This window comes from Pinus tabuliformis, chromosome J (genome assembly GCF_031772625.1).
Source record: "Pinus tabuliformis cultivar Carrire ecotype Pingquan chromosome J, CPIR1, whole genome shotgun sequence".
NCBI lineage: Eukaryota > Viridiplantae > Streptophyta > Pinopsida > Pinales > Pinaceae > Pinus > Pinus tabuliformis.
Window position 1 is genome coordinate 541,623,212 of NC_142295.1, and position 25,572 is coordinate 541,648,783.

Below are 25,572 nucleotides of genomic sequence, written 5' to 3' on the forward strand. Positions count from 1 at the left end.
GAGTCGACGCTTCACTATCTATATACTAGACCCCCTGTGAAGCTAAGCCTGATAAGCAAGCAAATTCATCCTCCAATCTAGAAGACAGTTCTAAAGCCCCCTAAATATCAAATTGATCCATGGCCATACTAGAGAATTTTTTGTATACTTCGGTGTGCTATTTCTCTTCCTTTCGGCACTGAATTTGCTACTACAACCTGTTGCAGACCCTTTGAGCCTAGACTAAGAGTCTGCTCTACGAAAATATACGCTGCTACTCTCTTTGCCCGCTGGAATTTCTTTTTAGGATGACTCAAATTTTTCTGCCACCTACAACTAAAAAATTGAACCCTTTCCCAGCAATTCGCACTACCTGGATAGGCATTGAACAGCCCCAAAAAAATTGATCTGCTGCTCCCTCTAAACAGCGAAATTTTCCTCCTTCGATTCTGAGCCTCCTACCTGTCAAATAGGCTCAGATACCATGTGAAAAATTCCTTGAAATGCAGCAATTGTAAGTATTTATCCTAACTGATAAATTAATTATGCAGTTTATTTCATCTACGGCAAAATAACGGAATATACACACTGCAATTTCTTCGCCAAATAAAATACTATGGAAGCAAAACTAAGAATTGAGAAATGCTAGAACACACACATAAAAATGACACAATTATATTTGGACAAATGTCCCCAGAAAAACCCAATGTGGGAAAATCGATGTAGTCGCTGAGAGTTTTTATTATTATGCAGCAGCAGAATTTCTAAGTACAATAAAATGATGCCAAACTGACATTTCTATCTAAGAGAAATACTGGCAAAAATATCTTAGGGTATTTACCCTCCTCAAGCAATCCTGCAACAATCTGAGCCTCAGAACTAGCTCTGGAACAATGTTTTGTCAGCCTTCTGTGCTACCTCTGCACAGGAACCACTTGTGATACCCAGAAACTGCCTCTAATGTGACGTCTAGCCTATTGCTGCCTCTGGAAGTGATACTTTCGACCTCCTGGAAATTTCCCTGGCAACTAAAAGTTGAATCCACCTATGCTCTGGTTGAATCGAACTGCTTAACTGAGGCTCTGCGCAGCCCCTGCACGACCTCTTGGAGAAATAATACGGCCTCCTCTCACCGCTTCTCCGGAACTACAAAATCCTCCGAAGAACCTTTGTGTTGCCCCTTTGTCACCTGTTACTCAATCTATTGGCTCGATTTCTCCTATTGTATTTCCTGCACTGGAAAATCGAACTGCCCAGATCATTGAGTATCCACAACTGGTGTGTCCTCCATCTACCCATTGACTTCCTCTTATAATCTTTGGTTGGGACTCCAACAGTCAAGATTAAAACATAATCGATGGCTGAGATCATTTCTGGATCGATCTGTGTGAGTTTCTAAATGATTCACACCTTTCTCAATTAATATTGACTAATTAACCATTTTTCCTGAGTTTAGACTTAAGAAATATTTAAAATAGCCTAATAATCTAATTGAGACACTTTTAGGTGGAATTTCCATAAACGATTTATGGGTTATGGAGAGCTCTTTTGTTTTAACCTATCCACAAAGTTTCAAGACTAGAACACCTTTGATGCTACAAAAACTAACAATTGGATCTAGGGAAGGGAGGAATTATGGAAAAATATCTAGAACAGAAAATATAGTTCAGCCTCTTCACAAGCTGACAAACTCTGGAATTTGGCTCAAGCTAACAAGGGTTTGGTTCAAGGGCACTCTTTCTGGGAAATCAAGAGAGGGGATACAACCCTCTTCTGGGAGAAGGCTTGGCAACAACTCCCTAGACTTAGCGAGAATCGAGATAGATGAATGCAGGGATTTAAAAAAATTACCACAGAGCAAGGGAAGGTCAAAGTATCCAATTGCTGGAAAGAGACCCAGCATGCTTCCAGCTGGAGAGAGCGGAAGACAAGAGGATTGGATTGCACCACAAGAGGAATACCCCTAGAAAAGGCTAAGTGAGGAACTACAAGAAAGGAGAATTACAATTGATCAGGAACCAGACAAATTAAGATAGGGGTATCGATCAAAAGGTGTGTTGAATCTTAAAGAGGCCTACTCGATTATAGCTGGACACAAAAACTTGCCAAGAAACGGGATATGGCGAAATATATGGACAATAAAATTTGGCCAAAAGTAGCATTCTTCCTCTGGCTAGTGGTCAGAAGAAAACTGCGAACTTGGGATCACACAAGAAAGAAGGATTACCAGGGGCCATCGTACTACCACTTATGTGGAAACCGGGAGGAAAATATGGAGCATTTATTAAATTCATGCATTATGTTCAGGTTTCTCAGTCTTACATAACCTCAATATTTCAACATAATGATCGCATCCTGGGAACCATTGTGGCAACGTTCGAGCAATGGAGGTATAACTTATTTAAGAAGTCTGTGGTTAATAGAGCTTGAGCCCTTGTAGGTGGATTCATCGTCTGGGCTATATGGAAGGAACAAAATGGGAGAATATTCAAGAATAAGAGTAGACCTGTGGAAAGGACGTGGGAGATAATCAAAAGGAACATTAAGGAAACCATATTAGCAAAGTCATGCCATGCAAAATATTGGAAGGTAAACAACCTGGAGGCCGCAATCCTAAGCAAGCTAAAATTATCTCCAAAGATGTTGCATCCGGCAAAAGATAGAAGCCCAGAGATAAGAGTTACTTCTTCCTACATATTCATTCTGCCCCCCTTGGTATTCTACACGTTGAACTTTGATGGGGCTTCGAAGGCCAACCCAGGAATAGCAGGATTCAGTGTAGCCTTCAGGGATGATAAATTGAATACACTAAGGATATATGCTCAAAGCTGTGGGACTAAAAGCAACAATATGGCTAAGTTCCAAGCTCTGGATAAGGGGTTGTAGATAGCAATAGCAGAAGGATATCAGAAACTTTAGATCAATGGGGACTCCATGTTGGTGATCATGATGGTTCAAAAACTTATCTGTGGGGATGCCTCCCAAATTGGCAAAGCGCTGGTCACTGGAACTAATAATCGATCGTATCAAAGAGCTTATCTCTCATCTGGATTACATGATTAATCATCAAACTAAAAGAACAAGGAACAAAGCGGCAGATTTTATGGTGAACCTTGGTTTCCAAACACGGGATCTGTGTATTAATGTTAGGCGGTCGCCTGGTGAGAAGGAGCAATGGGTAGACGAGCTCCAGGACATCATAGTGAAAGACAGAGAATCTCCAATGGGGGTTTGCACAAGATCCAAGGGAGGGCCTAGGGGGTCATGCCCACCTAAAAGAGATTAAATGCAAAGGAAGAGACGTTTTCAGGGCATGCGTTCGCATGCAGCCACCTTGGTGGTAATAAATATAAGAGTTATCCTGATGCTTTTTGTTTGTCGTTTGGAGGTGGAGGTGAAGGGTTGTTGCAGGAGTGAGGTTGAGGTGTCGACCTCCCTGCTGCAAGCCCCTTCTTTAGTCTCTCGTGTTGTGGAATTTTGAGTTTGGTTCTATTAATTTTAGATAATAATGGTATGTTCTATGCTTTAGAGCAATTTACTTCAATTTTTCTTATTAGCCTAATATCAATTTCCAGATAATCAGTCACATTAACATTGATAGTATATGCAAATAGAACATAAAGAATAAGCAGAAGACGAGCCAAGACAAGAGGACACAATATTTGGCCGATGCCAGGGAAAAACCCCAATGTGGGGAAAACCCTTTGATCAAATCTTCTTATTATTTTTCAAAAGTTCAGCAAAGAGAAAGTACAATATGCAAAATTTACTTGCCCAATCACTATAAAACAGTCCAGTCAAATTGCAGTCAACAAGATGCCCTAACCAAAAATTCAATGTTGGTCAAACCAACAAAAAATCTCTTGCAAATTAGCTCGGTCAAAACTCGGCCTCCAAAGACAATCTGAATCAGCCCAAAACAATCCTGAAAAATTCGATCAACGCACAGTCAACTCTGCAATCAACGCAGGTCAAACAACAGCAAATTCCTCAATTTCTGTGCCAGGAGATGCGGCCTAAGGAAATTGGGTTTCCTGCCTGAAAAACACAGTCAAAGGAGTGAGTTTGACCCCCCGTCAACGTTGGTCAACACTGCTGCAAATGGCCCAAAAACAGTCCTGAAATTCCAACCTGAAATTTTCGATCTACCCAAGTCAACGCATGAAGAAGAAGAGTTGCTCCTATTTGCTATACAAACCAATGAGAAGGAGAGAGAGTAAGATGTGTGTTGAGTGTGTCCAAATGAGGAAAAGGCCTCTTCTATTTATACATAACGTTGAGGGTGAAGAGACACAATGGTTAGGCTTTATGAGCCTAGATTTGACTGGAGCCGACCTTAACAATTTGTCCATAGAAGAAATAAATTCATCATCCCATTGCTACTTGTCAGAATGAGATGATCTTTACATCAATCTTGCACCTCTCGGAAAGAGGAATCCAATAAAAATATCATCTCCATCATATGAGTTGTCTAAGGTGGAGTTTGGCATTGTTTCCAATTTTAACACTCCCTCTCAACTAGGGAGAAATCCATCTGCCAAACTATCTGTCAATCTGTACCATCCCTGCTCTGCTCTACTCTGCTCTGCTGAGCCATGAAAAATATGAAGAATAAATGATCGAAAGTGTATCAGACCACTCTCCACTAACCTGAAGTCAATCTCCATTGATCCCAGGTCAATATCAAACATCTTAGCATATGGAGTACGATAGTACACAATGCATCCATCGGTAGTACTATGCTCCCAATCCTCATTTCCCAACTCATTGGCCAGATTAGAGTTACTTCCCATGAGTCCCGGATTGCATGGGTAGGATGTATCGGCAGGAGAAGGTGAACCACTCATCTTGCTCACATGCCATAGGAGAAGGTGAACCACTCATCCTATGCATATATCAATCATCATGGGGTATCACACGGGAAGGTGAACCACTCACCCTGTAGACAATGCACCACTAGGGGAAGGTGAACCACTCAACCTATGGTCGTTCATAGCTCCAAGAAGTGCCCCAAACCCCTCGGAGCTCCCAGAGCTCAATATCCAACTCAAACGGGACCCTCATAAGAGGGTTTCTCAACGACTCCAAGTCGTCCATGGAAGGTTAAGAATTTGACCTTCCCAAGGGGCTTTGTAAGAATATCTGCGACCTGTTCATCAGTCCCAATGTGATGGAGCCTTATTGCTCTGCGTGGTAACATGTCCCGGATAAAGTGGTACTTGATATCAATATGCTTGGGGCAGTCATGAAACACAAGATTCTCAGAAAGACGAATCCCACATTGGTTGTCGCAGTAGATCACAGTGGTATCCAGCACGTGCCCAAACCTAAAGAGCTTCCTCAACCAAGCAGCTTCACAAGAGGCCATACCAACAGCAATATATTCGGCCTCAACGATGCTCAAAGCAACCGATTTTTGCTTCCTGCTCATCCAGGATATCGAAGCAGAACCTAGTGAGGAACAACATCGCGATGTGTTCTTACGATCCGCCATATTGCCAGCCCAGTCAGAATCAAAATAACCATGGTGCCCCAAATTCCTGGCAGTGTATCTCAATCCATAAGTGATTGTGCCCCGGAGATATCTCAAGAGATTCTTGGCAACAATCCAATATATGTGATGAGGCTCGACCATAAATTGATTCAATGTATTCACTGCAAAGCATTTGTCCGGACAAGAGTTCACCAAGAACATCAGGGCCCCCACGAGTTGATGATACTCAGAAGGATTTCCCAAATCGGGCCCAGCAGCACTTCCGCATAACTTCTTTAAGTTAAGTTCCATCAGAGTAGTCGCAGTGTTACAATCCACCATCCCAAATCTTTCGAGTAGCTTCACAATGTATTTTCCTTGAGAAAGGAAAATCTCACCTGGCTTTTGCCATATCTCCAAGCCTAGGAAGTAGTGCTTCAATCCTAGGTCCTTTATCTCGAATTCGGAAGCCAACTCCCTCTTGCATTGATAAATAAGAGGGTTTACACCTGTCAAAAAGAGATCGTCCACATAAAGTACCAAGAGGAGAGGTCTATTATTTTCAACCTTGAAATAAAGGTTCGGATCAGCTTCACTTCTTGTAAAACCCAGCTTCATCAGATAGTTGGCGATCCTCTCATACCACGCCCGGGGAGCTCGCTTCAACGCATAGACGGCTTTCTTCAACTCGCATACATGTGTCTTTCGATCTAGAACTTCGAACTCCTCGGGTTGTTCTACATAGACTTCCTCCTGAAGTGAACCATGCGAGAAGGCGGTCTTGACATCCATTTGATGTAAATTCCATCCTTGAGAGGCAACAAAGGAAATGATCAAACATATGGTGGTATATCGGGAAACTGGGACAAATATCTTATCATAGTCCACACCTTCCTTTTGAGAGAAGCCTCAAGCAACAAATCTAGCCTTAAACTTTTCAGCACTTCCATTAGCGCCATGCTTGATCTTGTAGAGCCATTTCGAGGTGACAACAGATTTGTCCTTGGGTCTAGGGACCACATCCCAAACATCATTCTTCATAATCGACTCATACTCTTCGTTCATAGCATCCTTCCAAACTTGGTGCTTCACAGCTTCTTCGAATGTGCAAAGCTTAGTTTGAACAATGGTGCTTATGGCAACTACGTACTCTTGGTACCTATTCGGCTTCTTACTTTCACGAAATGCCCCCCTTGGTGCAATATGTCTCTTGGCATCTTCGAGGGTGTCCCTAAGCCATGAGGGTCTCCTTTCTTAGGAGGAGGACTCATGGAGAAGTGGATCAATGGGATCCATCGGTCCTTTAGCATCAGGCATCGGCTCATCCTGCAATTCTCCCTGCTTTCCTGCATCTTCTTCTTTCTCCTTCCTTGGAATAGGAAGGTTCCTAATCTTCCCAAGGGCAGCATCTTCATCGAAGATGACATCATGACTTATTTCCACTTCTCTTTGACCAGGCACAGATTCTATATGCCTTTGAAGTTTCACTATAGCCCACAAATGTTCCTTTCTTCCCAGATGCATCCAATTTGCTTCTCTTTTATTTCGGCACATGAAAATACACGAGGCTACCAAAAGTTCTAAAGTGAGAAACATCAAGTTTCTTACCATTGAAAACTTCTTTGGGATTTTTGGAGTCCAATGCTTGATGAGGGCATCTATTTTGAACATACACAGCAGTGTTGGCAGCTTCTCCCCATAGAAACTTCAGAAGGCTTTGATCATGAAGCATGGCAGGGGTGACTTCTATAATGGAACGATTCTTTCATTTAGCAACTCCATTTTGCTCAAGAGTATATGCGGTAGTAGTCTCCCTCTTAATGCCAACTTCTCTACAATAGTCATTGAATTCAATTGATTCATATTCGGTTCCATTATCAGTGCTCAATATTTTGATCTTCTTCCCTGTTTGATTTTCGACCAAGATTTTGAAAAAGCAGAACCATGTGAACACTTCGTCCTTCTTCTTCAAGGAATAAATCCAAGTTTTGCGAGAGAAGTCATCCACAAAAATAGCATAATACAAATATCCTCCCAAAGATGTCATCGGCAACATACCAGATAGATCATAATGAACTAATTGCAAAATTTCAGTAGTCTTGGTATCACTTGAGGGGAATGGTCCTCTTGTATGTTTTCCTTCGGCACATCCTTGACAAACACCTTCTTGTTCTACTTTAAATTCGGGCATACCTGTTACCATCTTTCTTGCATCGGGTAGGGATTTATAATGAAGATGAGCAAACCCTCAGTGCCATAATTCAGATTGAAAAGATGTGTCGCAAGACATAGCTCCCAATGGACTTCCTCCAACTTGATATAGGTTGTCAACCTTGAATCCAAGAGTAAATGCCTCTTTGAAATTTATTTTCCAAACACGTACCTTTCCATCAATGAATGCTACCATGAATCCTTTATCCTCCATTGTCGAGATAGATACTAGGTTCTTCTTTAGATTGGGTACTTCTTGTAGATGAATAGTGTTGCCTTGATTCAATTGAAAAGTAAAATTCCCAACTCCTTTTACGAGATAGGTGGCATTGTCTCCAAGAATGATTTCCAAATTTGTATCATTTTCTATCAGATTTGAAAGAGCTTCCTTATAACCAGTGAAGTGCCTTAAGGCACCACTATCAATCAACCAATTTCCCAAGGTATCCGGAGGACAGGTAGTAGAGAGGGCAGATATAAGATAAAATTATATTTGCTTGTTATCTACAACATTAGATTCATCATACCTGGAGTTTCTTGATCTTTTGGGCGGTCGACCATTTCCATGTTGAATAGCGGGAGCATTCCTTTTTCCTTTGTTGTTGAACTTGCGATTCCTTTGATTGTTGTTGCCCCTAAAATTGTTGCGGTTGTTGTTGTTGTCATCATCCCGAGGTGCATCCCTTTTATTAGGACACTCACTAGCATAGTGGCCAAACCTGTTACAAATGAAGCATCTACCCTTTCTTCCATCTTTGAATCTCAGTCTTCCTTGACATTGCTTCTTTGAACTTGCATTGTTCTTTTTTTTAGCATGAGCAGAGAATGCAGTAGAATCATTCCTATTTGAAGGCATGTCTCTTTCTATCATCCTTGTTTCTTCTTGAGTACAACTAGTCAACAATTCATCAAAACCTAGAATCCGGTCATTGTTGAGGATAGTATTCAGGAGGGAGACCTCCAAGGGCAATGAGAGTGAGCACCATGTCAGCGATAACTTCTCTAATCGATAGAAGATCATTTTTTATTTCGGTGATCCTCATGAAGTAGGATTGGATATCTTCTCCTCTCACCTTCTTTATGTCCTTCAACTTGTTATTGAGAAAGAGGACTTGGTTTGCATTGCTAGCTTTAAACATGCTAACCAACTTGCCATACATCTCCTCAGATGTGCCCAAATCGGAGATGTAAGCAACTAAATGCTTATGAATAGAATCCCTGATGATCTTCTTAGCTTTGACTTCACCTTTCTTGTACTTTGTCTTAGCAGCAACCGGTGCATTTGTAGGAGGTTCAGCGATCTTTCCCTGCACATAGTCCATAGCATCATGTTCTTCCAAAGTCAAGTCAAGATACATCTTCCATGCATGGTAATCAGACTTATCATTGAGCTTGTCATCAGATTTGAAGTAAGATGAGGAGGCCATTGAATGTTGTTCTGACCAACAAATCTCAGTGACTGCTTTTCCCACTCTTGCTTGGGCTTTGTCTTCACCTCAGCTCTGATACCATGTTAATTTTAGATAACAATGGTATGGTTATGCTTTAGAGCAATTTATTTGTCTTCACCTCAGCTCTGATACCATGTTAATTTTAGATAACAATGGTATGGTCTATGCTTTAGAGCAATTTACTTCAATTTTTCTTATTAGTCCAATATCAATTTCCAGATAAGCAATCACATTAACATTGATAGTAAATGCAGATAGAACATAAACAATAAGCAAAAGACAAGCCAAGACAAGAGGACACGATATTTGGCAGATGCCAGGGAAAAACCCCAATGTCGGGAAAACCCTTTGATCAAATCTTCTTATTATTCTTTAAAAGTTCAACAGAGAGAGAGAGAGTACAATATGCAAAATTTAATTGCCCAATCACTGTAAAACAGTGCAATCAAACTGTAGTGAACAAGATGCCCTAACCAGAAAGTCAACATTGGTCAAACCAGCAGAAAATCTCCTCCAAATTAGTTCGGTCAAACCCAGTCAACTCAGCCTCCAAAGGCAGTCTAAATCAGCCCAAAACAGTCCTGAAAAATTCAGTCAAACTCGATCAACACACAGTCAACTCTGCTGTCAAAGGGCCTGCGGTCAACGTAGGTCAAACAACAGCAAATTCCTTGATTTTTGTGCCAGGAGATGTGGCCTAAGGAAATTGGATTTCCTGCCTGAAAAACGCAGTCAAAGGAGTGAGTTTGACCCTCGGTCAATGCTGGTCAACGTTGCTGCAGATGGCCCAAAAACAGTTCTGAAATTTTCGGTCTACTCAGGTCAATGCATGAAGAAGAAGAGTTGCTCCTATTTGTTGTACGAACCAAAGAGAAGGAGAGAGAAAAAGATGTGTGTTGAGTGTGTCCAAATGAGGAAAAGGCTTCTTCTATTTATACACAACATTGAGGGTGAAGAGACACAACGGTTGGGCTTTATGAACCTACATTTCTCTGGAGCCAACCTTAACAATTTGTTCATAGAAGAAATAAATTCATAATCCCATTTCTACTTGTCAAAATGAGATGATCTTTAGATCAATCTTACACCTCTCAGAAAGAGGAGTCCAATAAAAATATCATCTCCATCATATGAGCTATCCAAGGTGAAGTTTGGCCCTAATTTCCAATTTTAACAAGTTCGCCATTAGATTCTTCTCTGAGAGGTGGGTCTCGCCATGGAAGTGGGGTTCTAGCCATTCATGCTTTGGCATGGAGAGTGAGCTGCAAGCTTGGTTGTATGTCAATAAGTGGAGGGAGGGTATTCTGCAGATCGCATTGGACTTCTGGAAGAGGGTGAAGGACTCCCGAGTCCAAGCGGAGCATGGTTAACTGGTTGATGGCTTTGGTTTTTCGCTGGAGTGGTTGGCGTCAACCACAAATTGTGCACTGGGGCACTGACACACTGGTATTGGCCTCTCCTATCTACTTTGTTATTCTCAATTGTCTGTCTAGTCATGTTAGTCGAGTCTGAGGCAAGGGTTTGACCCCTGCACGCCCTTAAAAAATTGTGTAAATTGGTGCAATCTCAAAAGGGTAGGTAGTTTGTGGGGTTGGGGTTTTATTGTTGGGCTTGTAATCTTGGCAGTAATCTTGGCAATCGTTGGTCCCTCTTCATGTAGAAGCCACCCCAATGGGTCTACACACAAAATTCCTTCTTCTGGTTCAGGTTGTTTTATGTCTGGTAAAGTTGTGGATTTCCTGTTGGTTCCTTCTTTGGTTGGGGGTCGAGCCTGGATCCTATCTTGCCATTTTCTTGGTTGTGAGCGATTCTCTCTGTTTCAAGTGTTAACCTCTTTGGTCCACCATGCCGCCTAGACAACGTATGAGGTGCAGATGATGGGGAGGTGGCAGCAACCCACCTGGTCAACAAAGGGCTTGTCTCTTCACTCAGGATTTAGTCACTATATATTTGAAAACTGTCCCTCTAGAAACCAGAAGAGAAATTAGGAAGTTGGAAACTCAGGCTAGAGCAGAGAGACAATCCTTCTCCGACTCTGAAATTATGGAAGATGTGTCATGTTGGGTTCTGGATCCTGGGCATACCAAGGGACGAAATAAACAATATCTCAATTTTGTTGCTCTTCATTGGCAAATTAAGTCACTGTTAGCTCTGGTGTTGAAAGATAAGAAGGTGGAACATTACAATGTATTCGCCTCACTAGTAGACATCAAGAGGATGATGTGGAATCAATGTTCACTCTGGATAGACTAGACTCAAGACTGGCTCATGTTGAGGGTCACCTCCTTTGTGAGCCAGACAATGATGCTCCTCTTGGATCGAGTGCCCGTGATCCTGCTCCCATCTCTTCATCTGATTCCTAATGATGTCTTTGTCTTTGTCTGCTAGCTGTGGTTGGTTATATGTGATGTTTTGTTTTAATTCACCAACATATCAGGCATGTAGTTTTCAATGTTTAATAGGGTTAAAAAATTTGTCTTTGGTTTATAATATGCGTTGTATCAGCGCGCCAGTAAGCCTGTAGTCTTTTTTGGATGTTCAACTAGAGAAAAAAGATTATATCATGTAAGCTAGGTCTGGCGGAAAACATGTTTACTCTATACTCTCAGAAGTCAACAGAGTCCTCTTCGGGGACCTGATCATATCAGCTATGTAACTTAAATTTACAAAAAAATAAAAAAATCTCCATCAAATTGCGATTTTTTTGCATGGTTTATGACAAAATCGCGATCTTTTCGCCCTTGAAATCATTGATTTTTTTTCGGCCGATAAAATTGGCTAGGCCAAAAAATCACAATTTTGTGATTTTTTCGCGATAAAATTGGGATGTTTTCAACATCAAAACTAGGGCTACCAAGCTAGGGTTAAAAATTTTGTCTCTGGTTTATAATATGCGTTGTATCAGCTCGTCAGTAAGCCTGTAGTCTTTTTTGGATGTTCAACTAGATGAAAAAGATTATATCATGTAAGCTAGGTCTGGTGGAAAACATGTTTACTCTATACTCTCAGAAGTCAACAGAGCCCTCTTTGGGGACCTGATCATATTAGCTATGTAACTTAAATTTACAAAAAATTAAAAAATTCTCCATCAAATTGTGATTTTTTTGCATGGTTTACGACAAAATCACGCTCTTTTCGCCCTTGAAATCATCGGTTTTTTTTCGGCCAATAAAATTGGCTAGGCCAAAAAATCACAGTTTTGTGATTTTTTCACGATAAAATTGGGATGTTTGCAACATCGAGATTCGAAACTAGGGCTACCAAACAAAAAGCATATTGTAAGAATCACATGCAATATGATGAAGTAGATTTTAGACAATGCATAGCACATAGCACTAAAATGGGGAGTATGATTTCCTTTTTATCTCTTTAATGCAGATTGTGCTAGACATGAAATAACATTTGATAACCAGCAACAACAAAAATTATTATTTCTTTTTATGATGTTATCATCCTTCAGTCTAAATTGAGAACCACTATTAAGTCCACAATTTTTTACAATAATGATTTTCAATGTTAAATAACTGGGAAAAGAATTTTAGTGGTTCAAAAGGCAATCTTAATCTCCATAATTACAAGGCAAATAAATAAAATTTCCAATTATATCATAATGTTTGCAACTTCACAACATAGAGAATAAAACATATGAACTTACCAAATCAAGAGAACGCTCCCCGTTCCCATATATTAAAGAAAATGACTGATACTCCTTTTCAGGCCGAGGTTGCCGCTGGAAATTTGACTATAAGCATCGAAGAAAGCAAAAGGGTGACTTGATATGCCGATCATAAGTCTAAGTAAACCTATATACTCTTGAAAATTGGATCACTGAAAATAATGTGAAAAGCATGAGCATTTTACATGACAACAAATTTGTGCAGAATTCACTTACAGTGCGCTGGCCTGGAATGATCTTGGTAACAGAACTAAGTCTCAATTGTTTTTCTTCCTTCCCTGAGAACCAAATCAAAGATCTCTCATCCTGAAATACATAGATTGCAATTAACGTTTCCCATCTTTAATCTTCTTTAAACATTCAATCAGCCATGACATGAATTTAAACTCATTAAAAAATTAGCAATATGCATGTCTGTAGCTAAGTCTATTAGGAGTTCCTCCATCCTAGAATCCCACTTTACTTCTGTATGTAGGGACCCATGATCTGTTAAACAGGTACGCATGCAGTAAGAGCTTATATGGTGCCAACATTAGAGGCATCCACATATGTAACTTCCATATTTTTCCATCCAGAAGTGGCACCCACATGGAAGATGTCCACAGCATTTTATCCATAAGAGGTGTAACGAATAACCAACACAACTTTGCTCATCAGGGCTAGACCAAGTGGTTGGGACTTACAGTGGAAAGCCCCCCATCTCAGTTTCAATCCTGGCTAACCCCCAGTGCTTGATGGTGGGCTTTGCGTGTAAAATTTAGGGGTTATAATGGCAACCCAGGAGTTTCAACCTCATGCAAAGTGGGTGAGATTCTGCCTAGTTACTGATTCCCCCAACTGGTTCATAAAATAAAGAAAATATATGAACAAAAAAAACAACAAAACTTTAGGAAGTCAAGAATTGTGGACATAGCATCCTAGAGTCTAGACAATCTACTTACCACCTAAGACCTAGCAAATGAGAAGGCGACAGCAGTCCTTGGTATGACATAAAAGCAAAGTTTGAAAGAGGAAGAAGGGAATTTAATAGTTAAAGGAAAAGTATGGAGTATAATAGCCAGAGAGAGACATGTAGGAAGAGGCATACAACCTTTCGGAACTAAATAATTAGGCATGACAGAGTACATCTAAATGGGTAATGAATTTGTTGGACAGTATTCAGTACAAATGGCATTTATCCTCTACGTAATTAATGTTGTTCCATTGTTGGAATAGTTGAGTGAAGACATATGCATCACAATTGCATCATAGTTATAGGACATTAACAATAGACTGGACAGAAATTGAAAATAGCATGTTTGTTGCCACCTGTTACAAATCAGTCTCCATTCACCCAACAACTACTAAGATATGTTCAGAAGTAAAGCAAGTTATCATTCAATTCAGACCAGAACCTAAGATTCTGTAGGATAATCAATGATAGCTATTTATACTGAGAAAATTAAGCGAGAGAACAAAGATTTCCCAACACCAAACCTTTCATGCTTCCAAAACACATATGGTCAGTGGCATTTGACATTCATTGTCACTCCCCATGCAGCCTGTTGCGTCTCATACTCTCACCTAAAGGTAAAAGTCCTAATCCTAATAGGGGAGCCAAGAAGCAACTATCAAGCAAGCCACCCACTGTCACCTCAGTCGCCTTGCCTCTCACTTTTAGGTTAAAGGAGGGGCTTCCTAACCTAAGGAGGGTCTTATCCTATGAACGAAACTAAGCTAGGTCAAGGAGTGGAAAGGGCAGGTTCTTCTGACTAAGTTTGACTAAGGCAACTTGATGGAGGTATAGAGAAGAATTAAACCATACCAAGTTACCAATATGAATAAGTTTGACAGATATTTAACTTAGACCACAACAACTTGTCCAATATAATGCTTGGAAACCAAAAGTGAATCTTGCTCAAAGAAAGCTCAAGTGTTTGTGGAACAAATAGTCATATCAGTGAGACATAAACACATACTATGATTTGATGAAAAATGTCGACCATAGCTACCTTATATTTCAACACTCCCTCTTAGCTAGGGAGGTAGTTTTTCATTCTCTCTCAAGATCCATCTTCCTGACCAATCGATAGGTCTCTCGGCACACAGCCTAAGGAAGAGAACAAAATTCAAGCTTTTCTCTCTTTTAATCTCAACATAAGGAAAGATACATATCATTCATCTCAAAGCATCTCCTGGACAATAAAGTCTCTTGGCACACTGCCCACAGGAGGGATCATCAATACATCTTCCGGACAACAATGTCTCTCGGCACAGCCTATAGGAGGAATCATCAGTACATCTCCCAGAAAACAATGTCTCTCGGCACACAGCCTACAAGAGGAATAATCAATACATCTCTCGGACAACAATGTCTCTCGGCACACAGCCTACAGGAAGAATCATCAATACATCTCTGGTACAACAATGTATCTCTGCACACAGCCTACAGGTGGGTCTCCACTTAGGGTTTGGTCTCCCTATACGGGGTCCAAGCCCTCCCGAAGATCATATTGGCACTTGTACAGTGAGCGTTGAGAGCCATGGACCTCCACCATAGCAGAGAGCAGATTGCCACTTCATGGATCCCTTAGCACCATTCATTGATTGTTCGTGTTCCACCTTTTGGATGAGGATGATGCACATGGACCACCATGCCCAATGGGCTTAACACTTGCACCACACACTTGGAAGATGTTCCAGGGCCCAGATGAGGATGTGTCTCACCATGGGAGACAAAGGGAGGGCTTATGTCATCATTCTAGCCCTTGCAAATGGTATACAGGCATTATAGATCCACTTGGAGACCCATGAGGATGTCATTGTGCCCCCTCGCCACTTGGGGACACCATATTTGATTTGCTTGGATATCACGGGGCCAGCCCCTTGATCACTATGTTTGGAGCCTATTCTCTCACCGTAGCATACTTCGGACTCCACTAGGCCCTTTCAATGTCCCAATGACTCATTGTATCTATTATTTTGACCTCTTAAGAGGTTTATCTTTGTATTATGGAGCTATCTTGGTGGGCTTGTCACCAAGTCATGTCATTATTGTACATTATTTTATTATTAAGGGGTATTATTAGGCTAATAGGCTATTCAAATCCCCTTGTGGATTGTATAAATAGATGAGAGGCTCATTCATTTCTCTCATCACATTTTTGGATTGGACCATCTCTTCTTGAGAATTTCAGCTAGCCTCTTTGATGGATGAATTGGAAGTCTAATGCATTTGATGTTTGGAAAAGCTTATCTTTTGTCTTCGAGCTTCAATATTTTTGCACATTGATGATTGGAGGATTTTAACTATACTTGTGAGTGTCAATTTTAGTTTACATGTATTGTCACTTGTGTAATGTATGAACAATGTTACTTGGGAGCGGGAGTGAAAGCGGGGAATGGGAGCGAAAACGAGAGCAGGAGCGACATTTTCAGAAGCTCCCGGTTTGGGAGCGAATCCCGAAGCGATTTTTTAAAAATATATATATTTTTTAATTTTTGATACATATATGTCAACAAAAACATGTAGAATGATGAATTAAATATATCAACAAAAAAAAAATTGATCATTGAACCATATCACATCAATCATCTAGAAGTTATAATCTTCATCAACCATGTCCACAAGTTAGTAAAATACATATTACAACTGCAACATGTTGAGTCTCGTGAATCATGATTCATCAAATTCAATCTTAAAGTTTCAACTTCAAGCTTTCAAAATTGAAAATTTTATATATTAACATTTATCATCATTGATCACCAAAGTTGTACTTGTAAGCTAAGTTTAACCATTACAAGAAATAATATCTTAGATATTTCTAAGTCCTAACTTCTAACTGTTAACATGAAATGAAATGTTATAAAATGAAACATGAATAACAAAATGAAATGAAACAACTTAGTCTTTCACGAAGCATTATATTCATAATTCACAATCATTACCAATGAGTTATAATTGCCAACTTCAAACTTCAAATTTTCATTGTCACAGTCATATATTGTTTACAAAAAATATCATTATGATATGAAAGAGTCAAGAGTCAAGGACTCAAGACTCAACAGTTATGAAAACTAATAGAAACTAGAAAATACAAGTAAACTGTAAATCTACATGTGGCCCTTGCCACGAGAGTCTCCAGGAGTATAAGCAGGTCGTGGTGGTCTTCTAGGAGTCTCCCACACAGACCGACGACCAGAACTAGAAGGCACATGCCCTCCACGTGAGGGTGTAGATGGAGGTGGCGACAGCAAAGGAACAAGACTCGGACCTCGAGCACTGCTATTGGATGGTGGAGGTGGAGGTGGCATGGCTGCTGCAACTGCTTCATCTTCATCCCTTATAAGTTCCTCTTCCAGTTCTTCAAGATGCACTATACCATCCTCCAAATTGTCATCCTCTGGGTGATTGTCCCAAATTTTATATGTGGGATCCTCATAAGCCCGATCACAGTAATGACTCAACAACCTCAAGTTGTAGTGAACATAAACCAAGCTTTCTGCTCGGTTTTCATTGAGTCTGTTTCTTTTCACATTATGTATGAAGTTGTAGGTGTTCCAACACCTCTCTGCAGAAGAAGTATTTACACCCTGTGATAGAACTTTTTTTGCCAATTTTGGCAAAAGTCCATGACCGCCATATGTTTCCCACCATGTGAGAGCATCAAATCTGTCTCTGTCTTCCATTGCATGGAAGGTACCAAACAAACCAGTGCCACTGAAGTATTTTCCTATTTCAAGGCGCACAACTGCACATTCCTCCTTGTCAGGTATCAACTTTTCTAATGCTTGCAAATATCCACTAGTTACCTCTACATCTAAATGGGGCTTGGTCCTAATCCCACCCCCTAGTGCAAGTTGGCCCAACCAAGATGTAGAGTAGTATTTTGGCGTAAGGATATACGCCAAGCAATGTAGTGGAAGATTAAGTCTATTCCACCGTTCACACACACAATCGTGAATCAGTTTGTACAAGTCGGGATCTCTGTTATGAACAATATCTTTTATTTGCCCCGACATGGTATCCATCTGCTCATACACCTCGCCAATCACTGGTTTGTCTGTAACTTCAAACTGAATCATGTGCTAAATGGGCTTGGTGAAATCCAATACTTGCCTCACACTTGTCCAAAACTGACCATCAAGAGCGGCCTCCTCCACCAATTTAAAACCTCGCCTGTCAACTGCATTTGTAGCCCTTTCCTTTAATACCTGCCAATGTGGACTTGATACCATGCTAGCCAATGACTCTCTTACCTTCAAAAGGCGCCTGAAGGTGAGGTAATAGCTACCAAATCTGGTCTTCGCAATCTTCAACAACTCCAATCTCGAGTGACTGCGGAAAAGGCCATGGGTATTGCTATGATTTGTAATAAATTTTATCATTTGTTTGCCTTTCTTGTACAAATCACCAATCCATTTGTATTGTGCATTTTTGTTCTTGACAACATCATGCATCAGAAGGTTCAATGTGTGAACCAAACATCCAGACCAAAATATGTTGGGGTATTTATCCTCAATAATTGCTCCCGCTGCCTTACAATTAGGAGCATTATCAGTGATGACTTGGATGACATTGTATGGCCCAATACGGTCAATTGTTTCAAGTAATGCTTCTGCAATGTTGATGGCGGTCCTGAACTTGTCTGAGTAATCATGTGCAGTTAGAAAGATGGCACCACTAACAGACACAGCAATAACACTTATCAATGGCTTTCCTTTTACATTTGTCCATCCATCAGATACAATGGACACCCCATAGTCAGTCCAAGAACTTGTCATTATATTCAAAGAATGTGATATTTTTGCTTTTTCATGATCAAGTCCAACAGTTCTTGCCTTGTCATACCCAAGGCTCTTGTATCCTTTAGGGGCGTCATTTATGGCAGAAACCATTTTGTGCCAATAAGGTGAGCGAAGAACATTGAATGGTATCCCACATGCATAGAGAAACCTGTAAACCTTTGAATCCACATCATTCCTACACCCCTCATAAAGGAAATCTGATATGGTTCTACGCCTTAACGCTGATGACCCTGTGCCTCCATATCCACTGCCTTGGGAGGATGCTAAAGGAGTTCTTTGTGCTTGTGATTGTGAGCTTGGTTCAAAAAAACCCCTTGATTTTTTTGATTTGTATTGGACTTCCTCCTCTTCCCTTATGTATTTGGCTCTATCCGCTGCTGACACCGTTGGACAAGTTTTGATTCCTATTTGTTTGTCTCCATCCCATGGCCTTTTCTCACAGAGGTGTTTTCTGGCATGGGTGTATGAACCTGTGTAATCATTGTTGCAATGGGGGCAATGAAATTTAGTGGTTCCACACCCTCTCCCTGCTTCAGGCCTGTTAACATATTTCCACAATGGGGTTTGGTCTTGCTTAGTATTTTGAGAGTCATGTTCACCCTCCTCCAACTCCTCCTCACCGGGGTTTTCATCAAATCCACTTTCTCCAACTTCTTCATCCCCCTCTTCATTTTGGCCCCTCCGTTTCCTACTCTCCAGCACCATAATAACCATAAAAGGGACCAAGAAGAGGAAAATGCCAAGAAATATAGCCAGGTCCATGATGTTTTATATTTGTAGGCTTTTGAATCTGCAAATTAATTTAATTTAGATTCATGATTTTTTAACTAAATAAAGTTAATAAACTAAATTAAACTAACTAAATTACTACCTAACTAAATTAAACTAACTAAACTAACTAAATTACTAAGTTACTAACCTCTTTGCAGGCTTACTCCTTGCTCCTCGCTTCTCCTCGCTCCTTTGCTCTTGCTCTCCAGCTTCTACTCAACTCATTCAAGTGATAATGAAAAAAAAATTGCCCCATTGTGTTTTTAAAACATAATTTTTCTTTTAAAATTGATTTTTTTCGCGTCCGCAATTTTTTTTCCACCCGGATCGCTCCCGGCATCGGTCGAATCACTCCCAAAGCGAAAATTTAACGCTTGGGAGCAATCGGGAGCGATCGCTCCCGAGCTGTAATTTTCGCTCCAGGAGCGACGAGAGCGACGCTCCCGATTTTGGCAGGGAGCGCAAATTTTTTTATCGGGAGCGCACTCCCAACCCGCTCCCACCCGGAGAGCGAATTGGGAGCGGGTTCGAAGGGGGAGGAGCGCTCCCCCGCAACTCTATGTATGAATGTTTTCACTCATGAAGTTGGTGTAACTGCCTTTAAGACACGAATTTGTCAAAACTTGTGTAATGATCCTAAATAGGAAATACAAGTAATAACAACAAATATTCTACGTAGCAAAATACAAAAACGAAATGTTCAGCAGACACCCATATAAACACTGTAAATGTAGAACTTCTGAGCCATTTTATTAATTTTCTGCAAACCAAATACAATAGATGATGGAATGGTGCACCTGGGTTTGTCTCAATGGACAAGCAGGACCAAACCCAGGTAGGAAAAGGGATGACTTGAAGGTTGCCCAGCTGCTGCACTACGCTGCCCAGAAAAACGCTGCTCTACTGAAGTTTGAATGGCTGGAATGGGTACTAAAACCGCCCAAAAAATTATATCCTTTAAACTCTGAACTCCTTGGCCAAAACCTAGAAAAACCCATAAGGGATTTTAGCTGGTTTTGAATTTGGTTTTTTGACCCCCTTGGAGCCTCACCCCAACTATGGCTGCCAAATTCGACCTACTGGAAACTGGATGCAAATCCACCTGCAAACTCCTCCAAAATGTTGGGTTTACCCTTGCTATCCAACTCCTAACTCTCCAAATGAACTCTTGCCCCGACCCAGCTGCTCTCCAAGCACCACTAAATTCTGTTGTCTGGCCTTCGCGTTGTCTCTCAGCCTAGAAATGCGAATCGCTGGAATGCTAGCTCAGCTCGCTGAAAGCTCCAATGAAAATGCATGTCCAACGTTGCTACCCCAGCTCCCTCACCTCTTGGCAAGTTGTGTGATCCTCACTAGTCTCAAACTCCCTCTGCGTGATTCCTAGCTGCCCAGAAATATGCACTCCCTTCCTTTGCGTTGCTGCTGATGTGTGTTACTGCCCCAGAACTCCTGAAAACTCCTATAAAATAGCCTCCCTAGGGCGGGCACGGATGGTCCCCTGAAGTAGAGGTTGAATCTCTCACATGAGAGACTCGTGGCTAAACACTAAATAGTTGATAGACTCGCTAAACAACAAAGTGAACAAATGTGTGTTTGTTTGCAAATGTCAAAGATGAAAACAAAATGAGAGTTGATCTCTCTTTATAACTGCTTGGGCCCCCTTAGCCTCATGTGGGCCCCTCCATCCACCCATTCGATTTTCCCTCCCAGCATATCGATTGGCTAATTCGAACTCCTACGTGGGTGGCCCCCACATTCCACTAAGAGCTAAATAAAGTCGATTTGGCCCCTAAGTCCCTAAATCGAAAGTGTGGGGCCCTCTTCCTTAGTCAAAAATGTGCAAAATTGTGTAGCCACACCTTGTTACTAATGTGTTTGAGAAGGGACACGACAACTTGTCATTGTGAGGGCTTTTCATATGTTTCACATAAAGTATGATGAATAAATCTCCTAGAGGTATACCATTGTCATTATTACCTTGATAAGTCATCAATTGCAGCACCAACAAAGTATAAACTTTCCTAGTAACCTAGATGTTGCTTCTAGGCCATGCAAAGTTGCTAGGAGACTCCTTAATTGGGTATAAGTTAGCTCTAAACATTGGATCACATTGTATCCATTCTCCCAATAGGCTAGGCAATAGTTTGGTCCAAGGTGATCACCAAACGAATATCTTTTACACATCCTTTTCCTCCTTCCTAAGCCCTAACCTAGAAGGCCATCTAGGTCATCACACGAATTTCATTGCAGCAATCAAAAATTGATGAAAATTGGTCCAGAGTTGCGTCGGTGGGTCCTCTAAAGGTCCTCCAAATTTGAGGCTATTCTAACGGTGGAATCTTGATATATCCCAAACCCTAAATCGAAAACCATTTCCCTAGTTTGCTTTTGGTTAGAGTTTTCATTAAGGATCATTGCATTCACATTTCAAGAGAAATCTAATTCCTTTGATCCTCTTCTCCTCCCTAACTTGGTCAAGTCCATTAGTGTTGATCAACCCCAAACCCTTGAACAACTTGGGATAGGATTGAAGGATGTACAAATATGACACAATAGGAGAAGGAAGGAGGCATTAGAGCCTATCCCCCCTTAGTGACAACTTCCTGAACTCCAACCATAAATTGAAGTTTAGTAAACTTCGCCTCTATGAGAGCCTTTGTAAAGATGTTTGCAACTTGATCATCTGTTGAACAATATTGCACTTCAAGAACATGGTCGTGAATGAGCTTTCTGATGAAGTGCATGTGCAACTATGTGTTTGCTGCATTGATGTTGGACTGGATCTTTGCATAGTTGAATGGCACTTTGATTATCACACCAAAGTGTAGTCCGATGCTGCTACTGAAAGCCAAACTCTGACAGGATCTAACGAAGCCACAGGGCTTCCTTACTAGCTTCTACGGCACCACAATACTTTGCTTCTGCTAAAGAAAGAGAAATGGCACTTTGTTTCTTGCAAGCCCATGCAATAGGTCCTGAATCAAGAGTGAACACATAACCTGCAATAGACTTCCGATCATTAGGGTCACCAACCCAATCAGAATCAATGAAACCAACCAATAAAGGAGATGCTTCTGCACTGTAATGAATCCCAAACTAAACTATACCTCGAACATAACAAAGTATTCTTTTAGCTGCTTTCCAATGACTTTCATGTGGGTTTTGCATAAACCGAGCAATAAGGCCAACAACAAAGGAAAGGTCAGGACCAGTATGGGTCAGATACAAAGTTTTCCTACAAGTTGACGGTATAAGGTAGCATCAACTTCAGGGGAAGTACAAGTGACTGAAAGTTTGGCTCCAAAGTGAAAGGGAGAAGGGGTTGGCTTACAGTGTTCCATGTGAAAATGGCGTAGAAGATCACATGCATACTTGGACTGGGAAAGGGAAATACCTTCCTTGGATTGCAAGACTTGAAGACCAAGAAAATAATGCAAGTGTCCTAAGTCTATCATTTCAAACTTCTTTTTAAGGTTGGACTTCACATGGTTTATAAGGTTGGGATCACTACCAATAAGGATAAGATCATCAACATAAAGAACAAGAATGATAAGAGACTTGCCCACTTTCTTGGTGTAGACAGTATTGTCAGAATGACACCTAGAAAATCCAGTTTCTAGAAGAAAACTATCCATTTTGGCATACCAAGCCCAAGGGGCTTGCTTGAGACCATAAAGGGATTTCTTAAGCCGACATACAAGGCTAGAGTTTGTTTGTATAAAGCCAGTAGGTTGTTCCATATAGATTTCTTCATGCAAGTCCCCATGCAAGAAGGCAGATTTAACATCTATCTGATGGACTTCCCATTTGAAAAAGGCAGCAAGGGAAAGAACAAGGTGGATAGAGTTCATTTTGGCAACAGGGGAGAAGGTTTCAGTATAGTCAATGCCTTCAACTTGTGAAAAACCCTTAGCAACAAGACGACCTTTATGTTTATCAACTTTTCCATCTAGTCCATACTTGGTTCTGTAAACCCATTTGCATCTAACAAGTTTTCGTCCCTTTGGAAGGGGAACGAGATCCCACGTATCATTTGCCAATAATGAACGATATTCTTCATTCATAGTTGTGTCCCAATCTGGATGGGTTGAAGCTTCTGCAAAGGTGTCAGGATCATAATTCACTGAAGCTTGAGCTAGTAAAGGAGAGGCTCTATCGAACTGAGAACGTGTACGTCGCTGATCTGTAGGATCACTGACAAGAGCACCTGCTGCATCCCAAGTAGCACGTACCCATTTTGGAAGCTGAGGAGCTGAAGGAGGATCCTGAGAAGGTGAGGGAGGATTGTCATCCTCGCTGTCATCATCTGAAAAAGAAATATTTTCAAAAGTAGAAGGTATAGAGAGAGGTGGCACATCCGCCAAACTAGGCTCGTAGGCCAATATATTTTCAGCAAACTTTACATCTCTTCTAATGATAACATTTTTGGACTTAAGTGGAATAAGTCTGTATCCTTTGACATCTTCAGAATATCCAACAAAAATACATTTTTCACTCTTAGGTTCTTAAAGCTTTATGTTTCTCATCTGGAATATGGGCCCATGCTTCACTTCCAAAAACACGAAAGTGACTTACAACTGGTTTAATTGACATCCATGCTTCTTCTGGAGTGATATTCTTTAAAACCTTAGTAGGAGTGCAATTCATTATGTAATTTGCACAGTTAATTGCTTCTGCCCAAAAATTAAGACTAAGTCCTTTAGATTTAAGCATACAATTAGCCATTTCCTTTAAGGTGCGATTCTTCCTTTCAGCTACACCATTTTGTTGTGGAGTATATGAAACAGTATGTTGCATTTGAATTCCATTCTCAGTGCAAAAGTTGATGAATTTGATGTTAACATATTCTCCACCATTATCAGATCTTAGCTTAAGAATTTGATGTCCAAATTGTTTTTCAACAAAGGCCTTAAAGGCCAAGAACATGTTAAATACTTCACTCTTGAGTTTTAAGAAGTATACCCAAGTGCGTCTCAAGAAATCATCAATGAAAGTTAAGAAATACTTGTAGCCAGAGAATGAAACAACTGGAGGTGGACCACATAAATCACTATGCACAAGCTGTAAAGGGGCTCAGGCATGCCAAGAGGCACGTTTTTCAAAACTATCCCGATGATGTTTTCCGAGTACAATCCGGAACAAACACCATCTCTGCAAGATACCATTAGAAGACCTGTCACCATATTTTCTTTACATAGATTCTGAAGGGAGCGATAGTTTAAGTGACCAAATCGCTCATGCCAAAGTTTGTTCACTTCATCATTATGAGCAACAAATACTGAGGGAAGATTTGATGACCCAAAGTTGTTAAACTTATACAACCTTGTAGAATCATCAGCAATGCCAGTAGCTAAAATCTGTTTTGGATCCTTTAGGTCCTTAATTACAACATCGTGAGGTGAAAATTCAACAATTTTACCTTCACCTGAATGAGTTATCTGATATACAGATAGAAGGTTGCAGGGTAAGGTTGGAACACATAATACATCATTGAATTGACCATTGTCTATATGAACAATTCCAATCCCTACAACACTAAGAGATCTATCATCACCAACATATATATTTTTGGTGTTACAATCATTTAAAGAAGAAAACATGGCTTTGTTTTTGGCCACGTGATAAGAAGCTCTGGAATCAATGAGCCACTCATGAGAATGAGAAGAAGAAAATACATTTAGTGCATATCTAGACCGAGATGCTTGACAACCACATGCAGAAAGTGTTATTCCTGAAGATGAAGATGAAGTTGTTGAGTGCTCTAAATGGATGTTATGCTTCTTCATTGCTGCTTCCAAGGCTTCCATCTTCTTAAAGCATTTGGATTTGAAGTGGCCATCTCGATTACAAAAGTGGCAATGTTAATCAGTCTTATTCCCTTTGTTTTTATTTGCCTTATCATTTTGTTGAAATGATATTTCATTTTGAGATTGAAATTGCTTAGGACCCTTGTTTGGTTTAGGACCATTCTTTTTAGGATACGGCTTCTTAGGATTCTTTGAATTTGGTTGTTGTTGGGCGGCTAAGGCTTTCTTATAAGAGTTTCCAAGATTAAGAAGACCAAGATGTAAGAGTTTTTCTTGTTCTCTTATTAAAGAATCACAAAAGGCATCAAAGGAAGGGGACATGTAGTCTTGTCCTTGAGAAATGAAGGCTTCTCTTGTAGAATGAAAAGTGGAAACAAACACAGAGTAGGCTGGTCCCAACTTAGTAAGAATGGAATA

General features: G+C 40.6%; 1 protein-coding gene across 1 annotated transcript in view; it reads right to left on the reverse strand.

Moving 5' to 3' along the window:
- The window catches only part of LOC149228155 (PH, RCC1 and FYVE domains-containing protein 1-like), a 176,568-nt gene that overhangs the window by 108,656 nt on the left and 42,340 nt on the right, over positions 1 to 25,572 (reverse strand). The window contains exons 3-4 of the mRNA XM_089378061.1: positions 13,007 to 13,096; positions 12,770 to 12,856 (exon numbers count right to left, since the gene is read on the reverse strand). Coding sequence (XP_089234187.1) covers positions 12,770 to 12,856; positions 13,007 to 13,096 — 177 coding nt within the window. The remainder of the gene's footprint in view (positions 1 to 12,769; positions 12,857 to 13,006; positions 13,097 to 25,572) is intronic.